This window comes from Anguilla rostrata, chromosome 13 (genome assembly GCF_018555375.3).
Source record: "Anguilla rostrata isolate EN2019 chromosome 13, ASM1855537v3, whole genome shotgun sequence".
NCBI lineage: Eukaryota > Metazoa > Chordata > Actinopteri > Anguilliformes > Anguillidae > Anguilla > Anguilla rostrata.
Genome location: NC_057945.1, coordinates 12,348,310 through 12,372,081, shown reverse-complemented (window position 1 = coordinate 12,372,081; position 23,772 = coordinate 12,348,310). Strand labels below are relative to the sequence as shown.

The following is a 23,772-nucleotide window of genomic DNA, read 5'->3' as shown; positions in this document are numbered from 1 at the left end:
CCCTGCAGCGCAGCTTCATAATTCATAGTTGCCTTGTGGTCATGACTGATCTCAGCAAAATCAAACCGAGGTCTCTGTGTTTATGCTTAATGCATATCTGAGCACAGGATGTTGTACTGCATCGTGGTATTGTCTGTGATGCAATTTGAAATTAGAGACATGATAAGAGAAGTGAATGGCTGGCCTTTAGCCAATCGTAGGTCGCTTCTGGAGGGTTAAGGATTCCTATTCGTTGATTAACGCTGGTGTCGCGTGTCCTGCTCTCCAGGCTGCGGGGAGCCGATGGACTGCGACGCCAAGCTGGAGGCCCCCGGGAGCCCCGACGGCGGAGGGGGCCCAGAGGGAGGCGCGGAGGGCGGAGCCGACGGCGAGGGCGCGAAAGGAGGAGGAGGACCGGAGGAGGAGATGGACGACAAGAAGAAGAAGAGGAAGCCCTACAGGCCAGGTCAGAGAGCGGCTGCCTCGCGCCCTTCACACCCCGATGACTCGCTCCTGCGTTTCGTCACATGACCTGCGTGCTACTGGGGCTACTGGGGCTCCTGTACATCTGACCTGTGACCTTGCTCAGGTCTGCTGAAATGAGACAGAAAAGTTCAGCCCCTTGCTTTTGGACATTATTTAAACACATTGCTTCTAGGACCGTCAGATTCAGATTAGAAAATCATAATATTCTGAGTATCAAAAAACTGTTTTCTAATTGGGGGAGGGGGGTGGTATGGGGTGGCTTGTGACCTCCCCATGATGGTGGCTTTACCGGAGAGAAGAGAACCACGAATCCTCCGGGGAACTGGCCCATAATTACCGATCCTCCCCAGCCATCGGCTTCCATTGGCAGTGATCCCCTGTAGGAAACCCCACGCAAGTCCATACTGGCGTATACAGGCCAGGTCCTACCAGCCTGTGCTCTTATTTCACGGTGATGAGGCGGGCTTAAGAATACAGCCGGTTGTCCCAAATTCAGAGACCCAGGGAAAAAAATCTGGGTCAAAAAATGGAGCAAAGAGTAAATAAAATAAGCCTAAATATATGCTGTTGTCAGTTGGGATGTAATGCTCCATTAATGCCGTAGTAAAGCGTGATGACTGAAGTATAGACCTGTGACTAACTGTTGTGTAGCTCGACAAAACTGAGATCTCAACTGGAAAATATGTTGCAAAACATTTTTTTGTCAAAGTCAAGCACTTCTATAATTTTATGTAGCGGACTCCGTCATACCTTGTCCCGTTGTGTGGTTGGACAGTTTATGCATAAAAGCAAGTCAAGGGTTTGGCGTCTCTTGATTGTAGAGACAACAGAACCCTCCCCCTAGGCCTTGGCTTAAGTATAAATGGCAAATATCATGCTACAGTCTACAGAGCATAACTTAGGCTTTGGGCTTGCATAAGGTCATAGGCGTTAGGGTCGATTTCCCTGTGGAGCACTGCTGTTGTACCCTTGAGTAAAGTACTGAGCCTGAATTGGTTCAGGAAGCATCCAGTTGCTTAACCAAATTGTATGCAACTAAACGTAAGCCTTGCAAGTTGCTGTAGAAAAGAGCATCTGCTAATTGCTAAATAATGAGCATCCTGAATGATTTTGCGACTGGCCCATGTGCCGTAGGGATCGGAGGGTTCATGGTGCGACAGAGGAAGTGTAACCTGCTGCTGAAGAGAGGGCGGATCCTGCCCCCCACCACACGAGAGGGCGTGGCCGAAGGGATGGGCGGGGCTGAGGGCCTGGCCCCAGACAGAACCACGGACGAAGGTAAGTGTCAGGCTGTGTCCGAATCAGCACCCTTCCATACCATTGAGTACGCTTGTTGAGTACACTCGATGAGAAAGTTAAGTAGAAAAAGTTTTCTCTAAATGTAGTGTACTTGCAATCCCCAGATGATATACTTATTTCCGAGTGTTCACAGAGTGCATTCGGGAGCATACGCTTCAAGAAGTAAACGAGCAACGAGTCCCCTAAATATGACACAGCTTTGTTTGAGACGCAGCTCCTTCAAGAACATTGACACACGAGGAAGGGCGGGGCATCTTTCAACACTTCCACAGTACAGTTGGGAAATAGTATGAAGGATATTTTTTGCATACTTCACACAGTATGCTAGGACACAGGGCGCAGTGGATAAGGCTCTTGATTCAAACGTAACCTCAGTCACTTAGTGTTATTCTTTCTCCTCCACGAGGGGACGAACGCAGTCATCTTTGAAAAGGGAACAGACCAGAAGTTCAAACTAAAACCGTAATCGTGGGAGGTGAAGCCATTTAAAAACAGAATAAAGTGAAACGTTTTTTGATTTTTTTACAGTAGTTTGTAGCAGAGCTCAGCCGGAGGCCTCCCAGGATGCCAAGCTGACGGAGGCGGAGGCGGAGCACGCCAAAAAGCGCCGGGGCAAGAAGAGGAGCAAGCTGGAGGACATGCTCCCCGCGTACCTGCAGGTGCGTCCCGCCGCTGCCTGGCCCGCCGCGGCCGCCAAACCGCCGCTTCCAAAACTCCACCCTGGAGGCAGCACGCCATCTCGTGTAGATCAACAGGCCAAATGCTGTTTTCAGTTTTCGCTGTGTGAAGGATGTCTGGTGTAGGCGGGCCTGTTGAGTGTGTGCGTCTGCGTGGGTCAGCACGGTGTGACTCTTCCTCTCTCCCCCCCCCCGTACAGGAGGCCTTTTTCGGGAAGACGCTGCTGGACCTCAGTAAGAGGGCGATTCAGGCCCCTGCGGGACAGAGGCCCCCACAGGGCCCTCCCCGGCCCCCGCACCCCACAGCCCCAGCCACACAGGACCCGGGGGGCAAACCCACACCCCCCCAAACAGGTGTGACCCCTCATACCTGCCTTTTCATTTGATTAGAAACCAATTAGTTCAGTTTAACTATTCGTCCTGGGTTCATACACTAATACACTACAGATACCAACAAAAGTTACATATAATAATTACACAGAGGTACAGTCCAAGCATTAAAAAAAAAATTTCAACTCGAATTTAAAGAATGACAACAGTATTGGCTGCACTAATATCTCGACCTGTCTTTTGAAAACAGGTCAAGATATTCTTATTAATTGTAGCTCTGGTGATAGCCTTTTCTCTTTATACATTAAGCAATCACCAGGAATATGTAATGCATAGTTTATAACTTCAGAATTTCATAATCTCGTAGTGGGTTGCATTAATTGCAAACACATTCATGGCTGAAACGTTCTGTGTGCTGCGCCTCTACACAAGAAGAGCTGAGAGGTTCTGCTCTAATGGCGCATGTGCTCACATCGGGACGGCGAGTAACGATGTCTCTCTCTTCCGCTTCTTCACAGCGGGTGCCGCGGAGGGGGCAGGGGGTTCCCCCGCTCCCCTAAAGCAGGAGGCTGGGGCATCGCAGCCTCGGGAGGGCACAGAAGGTGGGACGCTCGCTTTTTTTTGTCGTTGTGTTTGGTCACTGAGGCGACCTGTGGAGCTGGGAGTGAACGGCGGTACGCTAACAGTACTGCCGCTGCCATCGTGGCCTGTAGACCGCGTGTCAGCTCCTCTGCCGGGCGCATGCCAGCCCCAAGGTGGCGCCCTCGTTCAGGTTTAACTGCCTGGGGGGGGTGGCTGGAGGGGCGGTCCGGAAGCTTAGGGGTGCTCCACAGTCCCTCTTGAGAGCTAACCATCGCGCACCCTCTTTGCAGCGCTCCTTAGGGTTAGGCACTCAAGCCTGGTACTGGTTTCCGTAAGACTGATTCCTACCAGACCGATTCGCAAGGCAGGCTTTGGAGCCTCATTCCGGTGCCACATGCCTTCCCTCGCTAACGTTACACTCACTTTGTCAACTCGGTCAGTGACAGCAAGTACCGTTGGCAAGCTATTTAATGTTAAATTCAGTCAAAATGGCGAAACGGTAGTAATTTAAACGGTTAAATAAAACAAATAGTTTACATTCTTTGCCTTTACAATAAAAAAAAAAGTTCTTTACTGTCATTATTCAGCTCTGTTTTAAAGAAGATAGCGATTCAGGCACCATTGTATCGCATTTGTATCAGCGAAATCTGAAGGATACCCATGCCTATCCCCCCCCCATTCCTGCCCCCTCCTTGCCCTGGAGTGACGCCACCCTGGTCTGTTTTCCAGGGCCCCCCAACGAGGCGGAGAGCCAGGACTCTGAGCAGTTCTTCCGGAAGGTTCTCGGCTCGTCGGACAGCACCTCCCTTGGCGGGACGCTGCAAGCAGGCATGCGGCCAATCCTGGGGGGCCCCACGAAAAGCTTGCCCCCAGGTAAGCTGAGGGAGGGTTACTGAGGAGAGAGAGTCATTCTACAGTGGTAGTAGCAGCAGCGGCAGTAGTAGTAGTAATGATAATTATAATAATATTGGGATTATATATTGGCTGCCCTGACTTCAGAGAACTTTACAGTCAAGCGGGAAAACTGAAATGAACTGTGAACTGTGCGTAGCATCTGTATGCTAAACATTTTTGGCGGTTTCCGTGCTTCTGAGCACTCACCACATTGCGCCTCTGTTCTGTGCAGGCAGCTCTCTCTCTGGGGTCCTCCCATCCACTGGTCTCATGGACTCCTTCCCTGGACTCTGCCAGTCCCCGTTTTTTGACAGAGGGTAAGAAAAACCCGCGAAGCTTCGCTCATCTGCTCTGTGCAGCTGTGCCGCTGCCTTGCTTTAACCGGCGTTCGCCTCGACGTTTGCAGTGACCGGGCAGGGTTGTTCAGCCCCGACCACGAGGACGAGAGCTTCTGGGACCCCCCCTCCACCCCGGCCACCCCCTCCACTCCAACCACCCCCACCGAGCCGGAGGGGGACGGACTGTCCTACAATCAGCGCAGCCTGCAGCGGTGGGAGAAGGACGAGGAGCTGGGCCACCTGTCCACCATTTCGCCCGTCCTCTACGCCAACGTCAACTTCCCCAGCCTCAAACAGGACTACCCAGGTCGGTGTGGTGCTTAAGCCTTTGAGGTGTGAGATCACAAATACATGATTAGAATGTTCTTAACTGAACATTCTGATGCCGATGTAACAGTCACCACTGGTAAATGAAATCAATGGAGTTCTAGAACACTGGCTTGTAATTTTGAAAGAAACATTCCAAAATACCAACTCTTCGTAGGGCTGAGTAATCCAGAGTTCCTACAGGAATACCGAGGTCACTGTTCTGTTTAAATATTCCAAACTGTTACAGGACTATCCGGGTCAGCGTATGGACTTTAAATACCCCAAATTCGAACAGGAATACCCTCGTCACTCTTGTTTATATACCCAAATACATTAACAGGACTACCCAGATCGCTGTGCTGCTTGTGCTCTCCAAACTCTTAACGGCATTGTCACTGTCGGTGTGAAATAAAACATTCCTAACAGTAACACCCAGGCCACTGTGCTGGAAAATCATTTGTGTGGGAGTTAGGGGGACACCCAGCATTACCCTGAACGGAATGCCTTTTCGGGTTTTTCGTTGCCGTGTGTCGTGATGTGCAACGTGCCGCTCCTCCTCCTGTGCCTGACAGACTGGTCCAGCCGCTGCAAACAGATCATGAAGGTTTGGAGGAAGATCTCTGCTGCCGAAAAGGCTCCCTTTCTGGTGAGCGCTGTATTTGTTTTCCTCTCTCTCCCCCGTCCGAGACAGCGTGTGTATGTTTATCTAGCCCGCGGATGATCTTTCCTGATGTGGCAGTAAGCGATGGAAAAGGCCCGAGTTTGATCTGTTCTGTACCTCTTTCAGCAAAAGGCCAAAGACAACCGAGCCAGCCAGCGCGTCAGCAAGGCTCAGAAGGTACGGACCTCGCGATGGTTTTACTTTACTATCGTCCGCCCCCAGTTTCATTTTGGGATGGGTCGGAGGGTGCCAGCGTTCACAGATTTCCAGAATTGTTGGGGTCGGGTACTCACCGAGTTTAGAACACACATTGTAAAACTTGCAGAGCGAACAACAAGAACAACAAAGACAACGACACTTTTTGCTGCCACTACATTTTCAGAAACAATACTTGGGACTACCTTCAGAAAGTATACAATGCACTGCCTTCCTGTTATATGTGTATTACTCCATGCAGCTGGTGGGAGCGTTGGAGCATTGTTGGAGTGTTGGAGTAATGCGCTGTTGGTATTATGGGATGTTTCGCTGTGCTCACGCTCCGCTCTGCTCCTGTTGTGCAGCTGGAGGAGAAGAGCCAGGTGTGTCGCACTGTGAAGACTGAGCCTGGGTCCTGTGACGGGCCCCGCCCCGCCCTGCACCTCCAGATCCGCCCTCCTGGCCTCACGCCCGACCCCTCCCAGCCCGGCTCTGCGGAGAGCCCCGTCCCCCCTGCCCCCGCGGGGTCCTCCCCCGCCTTCCTCGCCGAGTGCCCGGTGAAGACGCCGGTGTCCGCCGGCACTCCCACCGACGGCCTCCCCAAGCTCCCCCCTCAGTCCCCCCAGCCCCACGCCCACCCCTCCGCCCCCCACGCCCAGCTGCCCGGCAGACCCCCGCAGGCCGACCCCTTCCCCAGAGCGCAGCACCCGCATTTCCAGGAACCCTCGGGCCCCCGAGGGAGCCCTCAGGCCCGGGGCCCCGTGGAGCCGCGCCTCCTGTCCCCACCCCGTGGCGGCGCGGGCCCGGACCTGGGCTCCGGCTCCCCGGCCGGGCCGCTCAGCCCGGGGGTGGGGCTGTTCAAGGCCCCCCCGACGCCGTGGGCGCACCAGGGGGACGCCGCCGGCTGCCACGCGACCGCCTCGCCTGGGCACGCTCCCGACGCCCACCGCCAGTCTCCCTGCGGCCCTCTGTCGGACCCTTACGCCCAGCCGCCCCTCACCCCTCGCCCCCTGTCCGGGGGCGGCTGCTCTCCCCTCCCCCAGCAGGACCCTTGCTCCAGGGTGCCCAGCAGCCCCAAGCCCCAGCCTGGGGCGCGCTCGCCCCTGACCCCCGGAGCGCTCTCCAGCGAGGCCTTCTCGGCGCAGTCGCCCGCCGCCTCGCGCTTCCAGTCCCCCGAGCCCTGCTCCCGGCCGCCCTCGCGGCCCCAGTCCAGAGACCCGCTCGCCGCCCCGCTCAAGCCCTGCCGCCCGGCCGCCGGTACCCCGGAAGGAAGCCCGGCCTTCGCGGGCTCTCCCTGCGAAAGCAAGCCGGCCCCGCCCCCACCCCCTCCCCTTCCGTCCTCCCCGGGGGACCCCCTCTCTGGGAAGCCGCCTGGGTTCCCCGCTTTGAGCCGGAGCCCCGGCTCGGGCGCGTTCCCGGGGAATCGGCCTCAGCTGTGCTCACCAGCCCAGGCCCAGGCCCAGATCCAGCACCTGCAGCCTCAAGCCCAGCCCGCAGCTGTTCACAACTTCCCCTCCAGGACCCAGCTGCCCCCAGGGGCCCCCGACGCACCCTCTCCGTGGCCACGGGAGCCCCAGCAGGGCCCCGGCCGGCCACCCCAGGAGCTCCCAGACCTGGCGGGACCTCAGGACCCCGCCCTAATTGGCCTCAGTCAGGCTGAGCTGGAGAAGCACAGACAGGTAAAATCAGAGTGTCAGCCTAGCTTCAGCTCTGCACCTGTCCCTCACCAGGTATACCTGGTATACAGTGCACACATAAGAAACTGAATTGGATCCTAAACAACACACAGTCCAGTATCTTATATTCGGCATGCAAGAACTATGTATGAGCCACCGTGGTAATTTAGCAATACATTTTCTACAATGAAACTGTGAAAATATTCAGTTGATATTATAGATTGAAATCTGACTGACATGAATTTAAAAAATCTCAAAAGAAAGATGGCAATGACAGTTAAAGAAACGGGATATATCCTGTCTGTGGGTGAAAACATGTCTGTTATGTGCTGTAATATTGCAGAGACTGAGGCTGCGAGAGCTTTTGATCCGACATCAGATGCAGAGGAACTCTCTTCGTCAAGAAAAAGAAGCGGCCGCCGCTAATAGTGGCGCCACTAACTGGCCTGGGGGAGAAACTGCACCCTACCAGCTGGATAAGACCCTGCGTCCACCTCCTCCTTACCCACAGGTGCAGAACAGGCCGGGAAATTTCTCATCGAACAAACTTTCTGCAGTTCTTGTAATGTTGAACGTTAGTTTTCTGGGTTGTGCTTTCACCTTTGAATCAGCTGGGTAGCTCGTCCTGTTATGATATTATTCTAGAGTATGGATGGATCCCTATAGTTTGGTATTGAATCCGGACTGTGTCAGTGATAACTGGCTAATAGCTGTGGCATTGCTCAGGGATGGGAAGGTTTCAGTCGGCTGGGATTATAGTGCTTCATCACATACCCCATTGGTCTGCATTCTCCCAAGTCAACAATGGAGGTTACAAAGAGCGTTGCAGTATTAACGTGATTGGGCGTAACAAATTGGGAAAAAGCATGAAACATACTATTGAGTAACAGTGCAAACCAGAAAGACCCTGTTACTGTCCAGGACCAGGGTTAGCCACAGCCGTACTTCAAATATGGTTGTGACCTGTGACCAGGTCATAACCATTTGGTAACATTTCAGTAAATCGGCTCCAGTGTTCTTGTCATTCTGTCTTATTGCCCTGCTGCAATTGCTTTTAGGACAAAGCTGCTGTTGGTCACCCTGGAGCGGCCTCAATGGAGGATAAACTCGGCCACCCGCCCCCTCCTCGGATGCCTGTGAACGTGGACCCCAGCGCCATCAGGTACAGCCCCGTCTGAAGTATTTCAGCGTCGGGTGCAGCGGTCTGGGCTAGCCTGGACTCGGATATTTAGGATTTATTCTTCATGTTGCCAATCGAGTGTTGACTCTTGAAAATTGACTTCCTTTGTAGGCTACAGGGTTCCCAAAACCTGCAGGGATTTCACCCGCAGCCTCGGTTCCCCACCCCGTGGCCCGGTCAGCAAGCGGGCCTGCAGAGATTTCCACAGCCGCCCGCGGCAGGGCCGGGCGGCCCGAGACCTTTCCCCGGTGTTCCCATGAACGTCCAGGGGGTGCAGGGAATGCCAGACCCTCGCGCCCTGGCGCCGGGCCCCCGCGTCCCCGGGGCCCCTCCCCAGTTCATCGAGCTCCGGCACAACGTGCAGAGGACCTTCCCCAGTCATCAGTTCCCTCCCGGTGGCCCCCAGCCCCGCCCCCACCTCTACGCACCCCAGCAGGAGAGGGGAACCCCCTTTGCACAGTCTCCCGTTCCCCCTGCTGCCTTGCCCTCCACCCTCAATGCTTTGGCAGGGGTGGGCCCAGACCTCGCCCAAGTGCAGCAGCAGAGTGGCCTGGCTTTCACACCGTCATCCCAGCAGAGTGGCATGCGGCCCCCGCAGCCCCACCTACAGCCGCACCTACAGCCCCACCCCTCTGCTCCCGGGCCCCACCCCCTCCCCCACCGGCAGTCCCCGCAAACCGAAACCTCAGCTGCGTCCCCTGCACTCGGGCCCCGCCCCCTGGACCTGCCCGAGCCCAACGCCGTCGACCCTTTCGGCCCCAAAGGGCTGGGTACTGCGGGAGGAGAGGAGGGGGCAGAGGAAGAAGACGACCTGGCGACCCTCGACCTCGGCCCCGACAAGGGGGACGATGAGCTGGGCAACCTGGACAGCCTGGAGGCAGCCGACCCACACCTGGACGACCTGCTCGTGTGCGACGAATTTGACCTGCTGGCTTACACTGACCCCGAGCTCGACCAAGGCGACCCCAAGGATGCTTTCTCTGATCAGCTGCGGCTGGTGGAGGCAGAGGGAGAAGCCCCGCCTCCTTCCGGTGCCACTTTGGACATAAAATTGGAGGATAAACCAGGTTTGCCGTTGCCAGGCCAGGAGACACTCCGAGATGGTATGTCCATTGTCACAGATCCTCATCAGAAACCTGTGACTTCCGTTGCCTCCGCACAGCCAAGGTCTTCCTCTTCAGGGTCCCCTTGGCTTGGCACGGTCAAGCTGGAGGATGGTGCCTCAGGCTTGGGTGGGTCTCAAACCCCAGCAGCCCTCTTTGAGAGGGACCTGGGATCCAAGCAACAGCAGACCACACCTGCTATGGTGAAGGATGAGGTGGGGGAGGCGGTATCCATGCTGCTAGGCAGGCCGGACACCGCGACCAAGTCCCCCAGTGGCCTTTCCACCCAGCCGTCCGACCCCGCCAGCGGCCTTTCGTACCCTCACCCCGGGCAAGCGGATCCCCTCGCCTTCCCGTCTGCCAGGGGACAGCGCTCCCCTGGTGTGGACCTGGACAGAGTGGAAAGTTCCCTGGAGGCTAGCGAGCTGCCCCTGCTGATCCAGGACCTGCTGGAGCATGAGAAGAAGGAGCTCCAGAAACAGCGTCAACAGCAGCAGCAGCAGCAGCAACAGCAGCAGCAGCATCTGGGCCAATTCCAGCAAGGGTCGCTGAGCACCCAACATCACGGTCTACCTGGTCAACACCAACAGCCTCAAGGGCTTATGGGTCAGCCAAGTGTGCAGCAGCAACAAAGGCTCTTGGGCGCAGCCGCATGCCCGACGCCCCACGTGACCATGGCTTTACAGCAGGGCATGATGGGAGCTGGACAGCCAGCTGGGCATCCTACACTGGGTAACCCGCAGCAGCAGGTGTCTAAACAGCAAGCCCCGGTGAACAACTTCTTCCCAGACACAGGTAACGGCACAATTAACAGCTTCACCAAGGCATCGGTCCTGGCTTTGGTTTTTGGCTTGGTTTTAGAAGAACCTACCTATGCTGACTGTGGCTTTCGAGCGTTGTCATGACGGTGCTGTTGCCACGTGTTGCAGATCTCGACAAGTTTGCAGCAGATGACATCATGGACCCTATCGCAAAGGCCAAAATGGTGGCCCTGAAGGGCATCAAGCGGGTGATGGCACAGGGCCCACTTGGGGTGCCACCTGGTGTCAGCAGGTAATACTGGTGCCGGCATATAGACCAAAGGTCCCTATGGACAATAAATTGGGTTTGCGCAAGCACATCTTGGTCATGTATCTTCAGTGTTGGCCTGCTCTGTTCTGGAGGGCTTTGAGGAAGTAACTACCTTGGTGTTTGCACACAGGCAGCAGGTGTCTCTCCTGGCTCAAAGTCTGACTGGCGACTCGCAGGGCCAGCTTGCTACAGGGCTCCCTCCAGGCATCACTAAGGTAACCATGTGGAGCTCAGAACTGCCGTAATGCGATGACTGTGGTCTGATGTCACAGTGGAGATCATTACTGTTCAGAGAAGACCCGTGTAGTGTAGTTCGCAACAAAATGCATGAAGCTTGCGTCAAATTTTAGCATACTTAATGTTTCGTTAAGTGAAGCAAATGGCAAGTCGGTGTTCTATAGCTTGCAGCATGAGATGGAGTCTGTGATTAAACTTCAGTTTGTCATGTCTGTAGGAAGGGGAAACCATCAACCCGGAGCAGTCCAGACCAAACCCTCCCCAGTGCGCACCAGGAAACATCAGTAAGTCGTTTTCAGCTGCCCAGCGCTAGCTTTAGCCAGACGGCCGAGCCGGTCGAACAAGCGATCGGCGATTCCGCAGCTGACCCCGGCGTCTTTTCCTCGGCTCGTCTCGCAGGGGACGGCGACCAGCAGCAGCAGTACGAGGAGTGGCTCCTGCACACGCAGCAGCTGCTGCAGATGCAGCTCAAGTACCTGGAGGAGCAGATCGGCACGCACCGCAAGTCGCGCAAGGCGCTGTGCGCCAAGCAGCGCACCGCCAAGAAGGCCGGCCGCGCGTTCGCCGAGGCCGACGCCGAGAAGCTGAAGCTGGTCACCGAGCAGCAGAGCAAGATACAGAAGCAGCTGGACCAGGTGAGCGAGTGGGGCTGTATCGATTGGCTGACTGGCAGGATAGGCAGGCTGAGGTGGTTGGATGTGCATTGTTAGCCCATGTTCAGTTGAAGGAGCAAGAATATGAACCATCTTTGTTACTAATTGTTGGCAGTGCTTTTCGTTAGGGGTGGGCGATATGGCAAAAATATCACATCGCAATTTTTTTCAGGCATGGTCCCGATCCACGATATGATCACGATTCTTTTTCATGTTGGCTTTTAAGACTATTTTGCAAATTAATGAACAGTGCAATGAAACTAATATCCCTATTTAAGAAAATATTGCCCTTCAAGGAAACAAAACCTATAAGAAAAAAGAATAACAGAGACCATTTGGGCCAAAGTACCAGATTTTAATCAAGTGCAATTCTGCAAAGTCTTAAGTCTGTACCGCTGCCTTGGCTGTTGCTGTAGCCTCTAGCTGCGTGGCTGTGCCTGAGGCACTCACGTGAGATCCCCTGATTGTTTGGCTTTCCGCGTGCTCTTTGGGATGCTTTCTCTTGAGGTGATTAAAAAGGTTTGTTGTGTTGCCATCCGATGTGCGAACATTTTCTTTGCAAACTTAGCAAATAACGGTGTTTTGTGCCGTTTCGGTTTTGGAAAACCCAAACCAGTTCCATGTCACAGACGTCGATTTTTTTTTTAGGGACCAAGTCCTCTGTGGTGTCAGCCATGCTGCGCTATGTTGTCAAATAAAAAGGGGGAGGAAAATAAATCCAAGGCGCTACGTACTGTTTGCTATTATTGGTTTATTGGTGTGTCTGTTAGGGGAGGCGCTACAGGGACTAGCGAATAGTGTGATTTTAGGTTTGGCTGAGAAAACAACATTGGATGCCGTGTATGAGCATTGTCAGTGCAGCTGACTGCAGTTTCACTGTAGCCCGATACTCCCGATCTCTCTGGAAAGGCAGATCATGGAGACATTTTAATCGTTCACAATCTAATATAATCATATCGCCCACCCCTACTTTTCGTTATGTCCCATGTGCATTAATTGTTGGATCCTTGAATCCCAGAAAGTGCTGGAGGAGGAGGAGAATATTCATTTTTTGCCCAGGTTACTGATGTTTGACCTGAGGAATAGGCGGTGATTTGTCTTTGGCATTGAGAATGTGAGCTGTGAGCTAGGGTTGTTAATGATGTGATTGGTTGTGTTGCAGGTTCGCAAGCAGCAGAAGGAGCACATCACGCTCATGACAGAGTACCGCACCAAGCAGCAGCAGCAGCAGCAGCAGCAGCAGAACTCGGGTCTCCTGGCCCCCGGCTCCTCGATCCAGGGCGCCCCTATAATCCCCGGCGTTCCGGGGCCCATGATGATGATGGGCCAGCACGGGGCCCCGAGGCTGGGGCAGCCCCCTGTCCGAATGCCTGGTGCAGGGATTCTGCCTGGGGCACAGCAAGGACAGCCTTACCCTGGCCCTTCCGCTGGTTACTTTCCCCAGGGGGCCAGAGCTCCTGATCCAAGGCTCCTGCAGGAACGACAGATGCAGCTCCAGCAGAGGATGCAGCTGGTCCAGAAAATGCAGCAGCAGCAACAGCAGCAGCAAGGCATGATGGGTCAACCCTTAATGGCTCAACAGCAGCCACCTCAGCAGCAAGGTGTCATGGGAAATTCTGTAATGGCTCAACAGCCACAAGGCATAATGGGTCATCCTGTAATGTCTCAACAGAAGCAACTTCAACAACAGGGCATGATGGGAAATCCTGTAATAGCTCAACAGCAGCAAGGCATGATGAACAGTTCTGTAATGACGCAACAGCTGCCCCCTCAACAGCAAGGCATGATGGGAAATCCCATAATGGCTCAGCAGCAGCCACCTCAACAGCAAGGCATGATGACTAATATTGCAATGGCTCAACAACAGCAGGGAATGATGAGTAATCCCATACTAGCTCAACAACAGCAAGGCATGATGGGTAATCCTGTAATGGCTCAACAACAGCTACCACAGCAGCAAGGGATTGTGGGTTATCAAGGCTCTGCTCAGGCAATGCAGGGCCCATCCGGAAACCAGTCCACAACTCCACTGCAGCAGAACCCCATAGGCCAACAGACGATGGCTCAAACTCAAGGAATGATGGCCACCCAGCAAGGGATGATGGAAAACCAACAGATGATGCTGCAGCAGCATCAGAGGCCACAGGCGTTAATGCTCCAGCAGGGGCAGCTTGCCCCCCAGCAGCAGGCTTCCGTGCCAAGGTCCATGTTCCACTCCCAGCAGCAGCAGCAGAGGTTCCTCAACCCAGCCAGCCAGCAGCTCCAAGGAGAGCGCAGTCCTGCTCCCCCTCCGCTGGGGTCTGCAGAAACCACTCAGGGCAGACCTCAACTACAAGGGAGCCCACAAATACAAGGGAGCCCACAAACCCAAGTACAGGCGGGCACCGAGAGCCTGCAGCAGAGACCCCAAGACTCTGGTCACATGCAGCAGACTGGCGGCATGCTCTTACAAGGGCAGGCCCCCCTAAGCGGAGAGATGCCTGCGGTGACTGTGGTGAAGCAGGAAGTGCAGCAGGGGAGTTACATGATGCAGCAGGGGCCAGCAGTTGCGGGGCACCCACAAGGTGTAGTAGGGCAGAACCGCGTCGGTCAGCCTCAGCAAAGCGTCTTGGTCCACCCCGGCCAGCAGGAGCAGCAACTTAGCCTCCTTGCTCAGCAGCAAAAGCAAGGCATGATGGGACAGAGACCGGGAGCTCCCGTTGGGCAAATCAGGGTACCCGTGAAAATCCAGGCTTTCATCGCCCAGAACCCCCAGCTGCGTCACCTGACGCCCAACCAGCAGGTCCAGCACATCCAGGCCTTGATTGCCCAGCGGCAGCAGATGCAAGGGAGGCTCCCTCTGCCTCAGGGGCAAGGCCAGGCCCAGAACAGGCTGGGCCAGGCCCAGCAAATGCAGGGTTTCGGAGCCCAGCAGCAGGTGTACCGTGGACCTGCTGGGCACCAGCTGGCCCTGGGCCCCTCTTCTTCCCAGCAGCAAGGGGTCCTGGGTCAGCCCTCTGGTGTGGCACCTCAGATTCAGCAAAGCATTATGGGTTCCCAACAACAACAGCATCAGCAACATCAAAGCATAATGGGACAACCATCTGCTAACCATCAACTTAGCCAAACTCAACAGCAAGGTCTCTCAGCCCCACACCAGCCAGGGGTTAGAAGTCCAATGGGCTTGATTCAGGCGAGGGGGCAGGGGTCCATGACTCCTCAGGGCCGTGTGAGTACCCCCGCCTCGCCCCGAGATGCCTTGTGCCTGAACTCTCCTGGAGATCCCTTGTCCGCCCAACAGGAGAACCTACAACAACAGCGCCACCTCTTGGCACAGCCTATGAGCACGTTCCAACCCTCCCCCACGCAAGCGCCGTCGCACTGCCCAGAGCTACCTCCCCGCACGCCGACCGCCCAAGGCCCTTTCCAGGCTCCTTCCGTCCCGCAAGGCTCTCCGGCCGGCTCCTTGGAAACTGGCCTCCTCCCTCCCGTGAGGAAACAGGACTGCGGGTCTGGCCAGGGTCCCCTGGCTCCCTCAGCCCACGCCCGCCAGGTCGACTCTGCGGCTCGCGGAGCTGGACCGTTCGGCCAGGCGCCCGGAATCGCGGCGTCGTCGCCGAGGGGCGCCAGCCAAGGCCCGGAGCAGCCGGACAGGGCCGCGTGCGGGATCACCGCGCAGACTATCAAACAGGAGCCCCGGGAGGTGCAGTGCGGCGCGGAGGCGGGAGGCGAGGCCCGCGGCGGGGCCGTCAAGCGCGAGGCCAACGGCGAGCCGGTGACGCGGCGGGCCGAGACCGGGCACCTGCTCCTGCAGAAGCTGCTGCGCACCAAGAACCTGCAGGCGGCGGCGGCCCAGCGCACGGCCGACAGCTCCCACAGCGAGATCAACGGCCACATCGACAGCAAGCTGGCCATGCTGGAGCAGAAGCTGCAGGGGACGCCGCGCAACATGGAGGTGAGGGGCGCTGACTCCGCGTCTCGCAGTGCGCCATCTGCTGGCGGCCCGTTCCGATATACAAAGAAGGAAAAAAAACATCTGTATATGTTAGACATTGAACTATGAGGTTTTACATTATCATGTAGACAAATTGACCGTTGTCTGTATAAGCCTGTTTGTGGTATTTGCACCCACCATGTTTAGAAATGGCTACAGGCTCATGATTCAGAATTCAGATATCAGAAGCATACAATTTGAACAAATTTATGAATTCATATAGGCATTTTCATTCTTTCATCTTTTGTTTCCATGCGTCTGTCCCCCCCCCCCCCCCGTCCTTCCACAGGACATGCAGGCCGTCACCAAGAAGGCTCCCGTCCCGAAGGCCAAGGGTCCCCCCAACTGGCGCAAGAAGCCCAAAAAGGAGGACGCAGGAAACACCGCCGAAGCTCTGATGAAGCAGCTGAAGCAGGTGAGCGGACACCGCCGTAGGGTTTTCAGTCCTTCGCGTAAAGAAATAGCTGCTGTGCTGTCATAGCCAGGGCTGCTGGGTCAACTGGTTCTTTTGCACCTTTTTTTGTTTTATCCAAAACTAAAATATCAACGGGATGGGATACAAATAGAATGACTTCATGATAAGGATAAGGCCCAACCAGCCTCTCAGGATTGCTCTCTAAGGAAAATCAGTGTTTCGTGCAGTCTTTTATGTGAAGTGGGGAGAGGGTTACTCGCCTCAGGGAACAGTAGGTCATCATGATTTACTTTGACCGCCTGTATAGATCCCCAGCTAGTTGCAGGGCTTTTTATTGTCCACAGTTCACGTCTTCATGGAGGTTCCAACCAGACTGGCGCCCGTAGCACAGCTCTGGACAAGGGACCTGGCCCCCCTCTGGGGTCTCTGGGATAAACTAACCCCAATTCCCACCGATTGTTCTGCCTCCAGGAGCTCGCTCTCCTTCCCCTGATGGAGCCGTGCATCGCGGCCAACCTGGAGGTGTTCGCCCCGTTCGGCAGCAGCCCCGCCGACGGCAAGGCCCGGCTCAAGGGCTCCTTCGGCAGCGCGGTGCTGGACGACACCCCGGACTACTACTCCCAGCTGCTCTCCAAGGTCAGGCTCGGAGCTCGGAGGGGCGCAGTCAGTGGCTCCCCGTCGGCTAGGCCAGTGCTCTGTTGACCCTGTATGGTCTCTGTCGATTATCATGACCAGGATTATCATGATAACCGTTGTGTTCCTCATGTAATACTGGGCATGATATATGCATTACTTGAAATGACTGCATACACAGATTGGCAGGTAAGTGTATTTGAGTGCGAATGCACCTGGGTGTAAAAGTGGTCTAGGCAGGTAGTGACTGGCATTCCGCAGCATTGGGTCACTGTTGGCTTTGTCCTGTAGGGTGAGTTTAAGTCATCGAAGGTTGCTCAGCTTACCGCTGCGTTGGTTTCCTCCACACAGCAGCATGCTGTGTGCCTCCGGTTTACGAGATTGTGGTCACTGAGCAGTTTGCTTGCGTGCTAGATCTCCTGTGGTACTGCTGAGTCCATCAAAGCGCACGATCTGGCTGCAGAGCTCCTTGCGTGAGGTACAGGTGGCACAGTGATGGCGGGAGGCACAATTGATGAATCCACGTTTGGGGGGAAAGTTGAAAAGCAATTAAGAGAGTTTCCGCCAATGTTTGCTCCTGCCTTTCCATCAGTCTGTATAATGAAGATTGAGGTGCAGAGTACGCACCCTGTCCGAGACTCCAGCCAATCACAGCCATTATCCAAAATGCATTTCACCTGCACTTCCTCTATATTCCTCGTTATATTATAGTTTAGGTGTTTAACGGGTCTGTGCTGGATCTATGCTATACTGACTGTTACTGGATTTGTTTCTGAGTACCTTGAAGGGAAATTCTGCGGGTACTCTGTCCTTAACCACTACGCTGCGCTGCTCCACCCCTTCTCCACAGAACCACCTCAGCAACCCGCCCACCCCTCCCTCCTCCCTCCCCCCCACGCCTCCACCCTCGGTGCACCACAAGCTGCTGAACGGCGTGACCACCGGCGAGGAGGAGCCGGCCGACGCGCGGAAGGAGGCCGAGGCCACGGGTGAGTCTGGGACCCCTCGTCCCGCCGAACGCCGTCGGCGCTGTGCGCCTCGCTTCACGCGCGTAACGCTCCTCCGCTGCGCTCCCCACAGACGCCGCGGCGAAGGAGGCCAAGAGCGTCGACCTGCTGGCCGCCCTCCCCACGCCTCCCCACAACCAGAACGAGGACGTCAGGTACTGCCCCCCTGTGGGCCGCGCCCATTCCTGCATGCCTTCGTTGCTGTTGGGAGGGTTAATGACTCCACCTCTCCCCAGTCATGTTGCCCTTTTATATGTCCAGCTGTTCTGTATGTACAATGAGCAGTAGATGAAATATGATGTAAAATGTTGAATGTGTTGTGTAAGGCGAATATCACTTTTTGTACGTTTTATTACCAATGATTCTGATATTCATGAACTTAATTTACAAGATGTATTAAAAGATCTGGTTAGTTTTCATTTGAAATACAGAAACATGACGAGTAACCAAGGAAATGATTTAGAAAGTCTTCTGGTGAAAAGCGACGCCTCGCGTGACAGGCGTGACAGTGAGACGGGCCTGACTGAGCGCGTGCGTTTCAGAATGGAGAGCGACGAGGACAGCGACGCCCCGGACAGCGTGGTCCTGGCCTCCTCCCCGGAGAGCGTGCTGCAGGACGACGTGCCGCGGTTCCCCCTGCTGGGCCAGCGCCGGCCCGGGGACAGGGAGGAGACCGCCTCCCCTGTCATTCCCATCATCCCCCGCGCCGCCATACCCGGTACGTCACTGTGTCTGCGTCTCCATCTGTCTGTCCCACCTGTCTCTGTCTGTCTGTGGGTGCTCATGTGCACATATGTATCATTTACTTCAGCTGGAAGCTTGAATGAATTCTCAATCGTAACTCCAATGCATTTCAGAATCGCTTTTTTATTTTCTGCTCAGAAAACTTCTGAAAGGTCCGACTCCCCTTCTCTCCCTTTTCTCCAGTTTTCCCCAAGACTGAGCCGCCAGGAGCGCCGAGCCAGCTCCCCGAGCATGCTGGGAAGGAGGCTCCTGGGTCGAGCCACCGGGACGAGCCCAAGAGCGGCGACGTGTCCGTCACCTTTACTCTCGCCACAGGCGCGGCCAAGGTGCCCGAGAAGCGCTCCCCGAATTTTTAAAGTTAAAGAGTTAAAACGCTGTTGTGCTAACACTCCATCGTGCTAACTCTATGTCGTGCTAACGCTCCATCGTGCTAACGCTCCTGTCGTGCTAACGCTCTGTCGTGCTAACGCTCTGTCGTGCTAACGCTCCGTCGTGCTAACGTCCTGTCGTGCTAACGCTCCTGTCGTGCTAACTCTATGTTGTGCTAACGCTCCATCGTGCTAACGCTCCTGTCGTGCTAACGCTCTGTCGTGCTAACGCTCTGTCGTGCTAACGCTCCGTCGTGCTAACGTCCTGTCGTGCTAACGCTCCGTCGTGCTAACGTCCTGTCGTGCTAACTCTCGGTTTCTCGCTGCTCTCCCTCAGAACCTGAGCGCGGTGATGGCCACCATGGCTCAGCTCCTGCGGGTGGAGACGCCCAGCACTTATGAAGTCACCTTTCCACCGGGGGACGGCGAGCCCAGCACAGCCCCCGCTGATGCTACGCCCGGTATGTCTGCCCGGAAATCTCCGTCCGGTCCGCACCATCCGCTGCATACGGAGGACACTGCAGCAAAGACACACAGACAAGTGTACACATTTGTGAGGAAAGCGAAAACAGAACATGTTTCAAAAAATTGCCGGGATAAGGATGAGCCTCTTTCTTCCAGCGGCCGTTCGCGTGAAGTCGGACCCTGCGGAGAAGGAGGAGAAGGCTGATTGGCTGAAGCAGGGTGGCCTGTCTTTGCCTGGCTGCTCACTGAAGAAGCAGATGGACATCCTGTCCATAATAGACCAGGTGGGTACCCTTTCACCTTCTGCCACAGCTCCTCTCGTTGTCCCTTTAAGGTGCCTTCTGCTCCTCATTTAAGGCGTATTTCCTGCTTTACTGTTTTATATTGCAGTATCCGTGCTGCCATTGTACTGAATGATCCGTGTGTTTCTGTCAGGAGCCTTCAGAGCCGCAGGACAGGCCGGTCCAGCACCATTACATCAACAACGATCTGGATCTGGACGTGCGTCGCCTGCCCGTCATTCCGGTGGAGGAGTCTCCCCCTGAGTCTCCCTCTCCTCCCTCCCCGCCCGTGGCCCCGCCTTCCCCGCCTCCCCCTCCGGCGCTGCCGCCGCCCGCCCCTCAGGCTCTGGCTGAGCCCAGCCCCCCTCTCCCCTCCTCCGCCCCCGGGAGCCCGCCAATCAAAACCGAGCCCGAGCCCGACCCCGCCTACACCCCGCGGGCCGACCCGGACCCCCCCGCCGCCGCCGCCCCCCGCGGGCCCGGACGCCGCCGGCGGACGGGGAGGAGCCGGCGCCCGAGGCGAAGAAGTGGAAGGGCCTGCGGTGGAAGCGCCTGACCCCGGCGCCCGGCGACGGGGCGGCCCCGCGGGCGGAGGAGGAGGACGACGGCGGCGGCGGCGAGGGCGTGACGGAGCTCCTGGAGCGGCTGCGCATCACCCTGCGGCCGGACCGGCCGCCCCGGGACCTGCGCGGCTGCTGCTTCTGCCACGAGGAGGGCGACGGCGCCACCGACGGCCCCGGGCGCCTGCTCAACGTGGACGTGGACCTGTGGGCCCACCTCAACTGCGCCCTGTGGTCCACCGAGGTGTACGAGACGCAGGGCGGGGCGCTGGTCAACGTGGAGGCGGCGCTGCGGCGGGGCGTGCGCACGCGCTGCGCCGGCTGCCGCAAGGCGGGCGCCACGGTGGGCTGTGCCCGCCCCCGCTGCCTGGCCTCCTTCCACTTCGCCTGCGCCATCCGGGCGCAGTGCGGCTTCTTCAAGGACAAGACCATGCTGTGCCCGCAGCACCGGGCCAAGGGCGCCGCCTGCGAGGAGCTGGGCAGCTTCGCCGTCTTCCGCCGCGTCTACGTGGAGCGCGACGAGCTCAAGCAGATGGCGGGCGTGCTGCGCCGCGGCGACCGGCTGCACACCTTCCGCGTGGGCGGCCTCATCTTCCACGCGCCGGGCCAGCTGCTGCCCGCGCAGATGGCCGCCTTCCACTCGCCCACCGCCATCTTCCCCGTGGGCTACGAGGCCACGCGCTTCTACTGGAGCACCCGCGCGCCCAACCGCCGCTGCCGCTACCGCTGCCGCGTGGCCGAGGCCGACGGCCGCCCCCTCTTCCAGGTCCGCGTGCTGGAGCAGGGCCAGGAGGACCTCCTGCTGCGGGACTCCACCCCTGAGGGTACGCCTGCCGTCTCAGACTACCCCGCTCGTCTCCCATCTGTATACTCCAGTTTAAGACCAGTACGCTGCTGCCTCAACAGTCTGTTATACTATACTGCCGTACCTCATTCAGTCTGTTTATTACTCCCGGTCTTAAAGACCAGTACTACAGCTACACTCATACCAGTCTGTTTATTACATTATTACTGCAGCTACGCTCATATCGTTACCCAGTCTTAGCAGTACTGCCTACGCTATACAGTTGTATTACTCCCGTCTTAGACACAGCTACATCATACAGTCTGTTTATACTTATCTGGCTATATCACTGTTATACTCCGTCTTAAGCAGTCTACAACTACACTCATACCAGTCTGTTATTACTTATACACACTACGCTATCATCTGTATACTCCAGCTAAGATCAGTCTCAGCTGCGTCATACCAGTCTGTTTATTACTCCCAGTCTTAAAACCATACTATAGTAGCTCATATCAGTTTATACTCCCATCTAAGACATACACAGCTGCGCTCATAACGCTTATTTCGGCTAAGACGTACTATAGTACTCATATCATTTATACTCCCAGTCTTAAAGACCAGTACTACAGCTGCGCTCATATCAGTCTGCTTATTACTCCCAGGCTAAAAGACCAGTACTACAGCTACGCTGATCAGTCTGTTTATTACTCCCAGGCTAAAAGACCAGTACTACAGCTATGCTCATAACAGTTGGTTTATTACTCCCTGTCTTAAAGACCAGTACTACAGCTATGCTCATATGAGTTTCATGAGCGGAACACTCAGACATATTAATCATCACCGACGGACAGTGGGACAGGACTGCAGTTGGCGTTGGGTATTCCGTATCAGAGTGAATAAGTAGATGAACAGGGACTGGGTCCCGGTGGGCGTGTGCTGACGAGCGTGGCGCCCGTGTGTGTGCAGGCATCTGGAGCCGCATCGTGGAGCAGGTGGCCACGCTGCGCCGGGAGGCCTCCATGCTGACGCTCTTCACCGAACACGTGAAGGCCGAGGAGATGTTCGGGCTGACCATCCACGCCGTGCTCCGCATCACCGAGTCTGTGAGTGCCGTTCGCTGCTCGCAAGCTGGAGGTCTTAGTTTACCACCGCTTCTACAATTCAGCCAGTACTTCCGGTACTTTTATTTCTCATTTAGCACCTGTAACGCACAGCGTTGTCGAAATTGAGCCAGGGTTGCAGCCCGACGGGCAGTTCGGCGGTGTGCGTAGTGGCCTGTCCGGTGCTAATGGCTCTCTTCCACAGCTTCCTGGGGTGGAGGGCTGCCAAAACTACTCCTTCCGCTACGGGCGCCACCCCCTGATGGAGCTTCCGCTCATGATCAACCCCACCGGCTGCGCCCGCTCCGAGCCCAAGATCCTCACCCACTACAAGAGGTGTGTGTGTGTGTGTGTGTGTTGTGTGGTGCTGTAGTTGAAGTTGTTGTTGCTTCTGTTGTCTGTTTGTGTTGCTGTTGTATTCTATTTTTGTAATTGTCCAACTGAAAAATATCGAAAAACTCAAAAAATATAATTTCATACGCATTTCAAACAACAGTCATTTTTTCACTTTCCTAAACAATTTAAACGACCACGTTCTTCCACTGTCGATATCACCCCAACCAGGGAACACACTATTACCAGCACCAGCATGTGCAAAGCCTACAGTGCACCCTCTCGACAGACCATATCCCACCAGCAGCGCCTACAAACCCCTGCACAGCTCAGCCCGTTCATCCACTCCAAGTCCTCGCAGTACCGGCGGCTGAAGACGGAGTGGAAGACCAACGTGTACCTGGCCCGCTCGCGCATCCAGGGCCTGGGCCTGTACGCCGCCCGCGACCTGGAGATGCACACCATGGTCATCGAGTACATCGGCACCACCATCCGCAACGAGGTGGCCAACCGGCGCGAGAAGGTCTACGAGGAGCAGGTGGGCATCGGCGGGGGCGGGGGGGGGGGGGGGGGGGGGGGTCCGGGCGATTCTTTTCCCACCCTGCGAAGACCGCTCGCGGCCTCCAGCAAACGTGGCGTCGGCCCCGGGGCGGCTTTAGGGGAGGAGATTAAAAACGTGTCGTCTGTGTTCATCGGTGGCTTGCGCGCACGACGGGCGTCGCCGAAACGTCCGTGACGCCTGAAATCTGCACCTTCCCTGCTGGACGATGTGAGCCCGCCATAGTACTTGTCGGAGCTTTTCGTTAGCGTGCAAATCTCATTTTACCTGTGGGGGAAGGCCTTTGGCGCTAGGAGTTTTTTTGTGTTGAGACTCTTTGCTGATAAACCGAGTGATTAGCTGGGCTTTTTCCTTTCACCGAGACGTGCTTCAGTACAAGGGTTTCAGAAACCCGAGAATAAGCAGCTTGGGATACGTCCAGCAAGTTTTGTATTTCTCAGTTCACTGTACGGACAATCTCAGGCTGGTAAACAGGTCCAGCTTGTGTCATCAACCGGAAAAAGAGAACTCTATGCTTACAGGAAGATCACTGAAATACTTAAGAGTGTTTGTGCTGGGTTCTAATAGTAACCGTATCTATATAACATTACATTTTAATTGTTTTGATCTGATTTCTCTACAAATAGATCCAAGAATCTTTATGTGTTGAGAAAAGGAGCTCGTGCTCTAACAGCATTTCTGTTTGCATCGTTCTCTGTTGGCATTTGAACCTTTGTCAATGTTCTCTTGTGCTCTCAGAATCGCGGGATCTACATGTTCCGGGTCAACAACGAATACGTGATCGACGCCACGCTGACCGGCGGATTGGCCCGGTGAGACCCGCTCGTTCCGTCCCCCCCCCCCCCCCCCCCGCCCGCCTTTCTCCAGCCGCCCAGAC

At 55.9% G+C, this 23,772-nt stretch overlaps 1 protein-coding gene across 1 annotated transcript in view; it reads left to right on the top strand.

The window, feature by feature from the left end:
- The window catches only part of LOC135238111 (histone-lysine N-methyltransferase 2D-like), a 49,294-nt gene that overhangs the window by 21,950 nt on the left and 3,572 nt on the right, over positions 1-23,772 (top strand). The window contains 33 exon segments of the mRNA XM_064305798.1: positions 269-445; positions 1,600-1,743; positions 2,293-2,423; positions 2,642-2,795; positions 3,290-3,373; positions 4,083-4,226; positions 4,480-4,564; positions 4,654-4,892; positions 5,467-5,540; positions 5,682-5,732; positions 6,116-7,429; positions 7,770-7,937; positions 8,485-8,588; positions 8,718-10,504; positions 10,639-10,762; positions 10,911-10,995; positions 11,235-11,301; positions 11,417-11,652; positions 12,833-15,604; positions 15,933-16,058; positions 16,530-16,694; positions 17,542-17,680; positions 17,772-17,853; positions 18,241-18,416; positions 18,626-18,768; positions 19,148-19,271; positions 19,432-19,559; positions 19,711-20,007; positions 20,010-20,940; positions 21,870-22,006; positions 22,209-22,339; positions 22,568-22,874; positions 23,634-23,707. Coding sequence (XP_064161868.1) covers positions 269-445; positions 1,600-1,743; positions 2,293-2,423; positions 2,642-2,795; positions 3,290-3,373; positions 4,083-4,226; positions 4,480-4,564; positions 4,654-4,892; positions 5,467-5,540; positions 5,682-5,732; positions 6,116-7,429; positions 7,770-7,937; positions 8,485-8,588; positions 8,718-10,504; positions 10,639-10,762; positions 10,911-10,995; positions 11,235-11,301; positions 11,417-11,652; positions 12,833-15,604; positions 15,933-16,058; positions 16,530-16,694; positions 17,542-17,680; positions 17,772-17,853; positions 18,241-18,416; positions 18,626-18,768; positions 19,148-19,271; positions 19,432-19,559; positions 19,711-20,007; positions 20,010-20,940; positions 21,870-22,006; positions 22,209-22,339; positions 22,568-22,874; positions 23,634-23,707 — 10,900 coding nt within the window.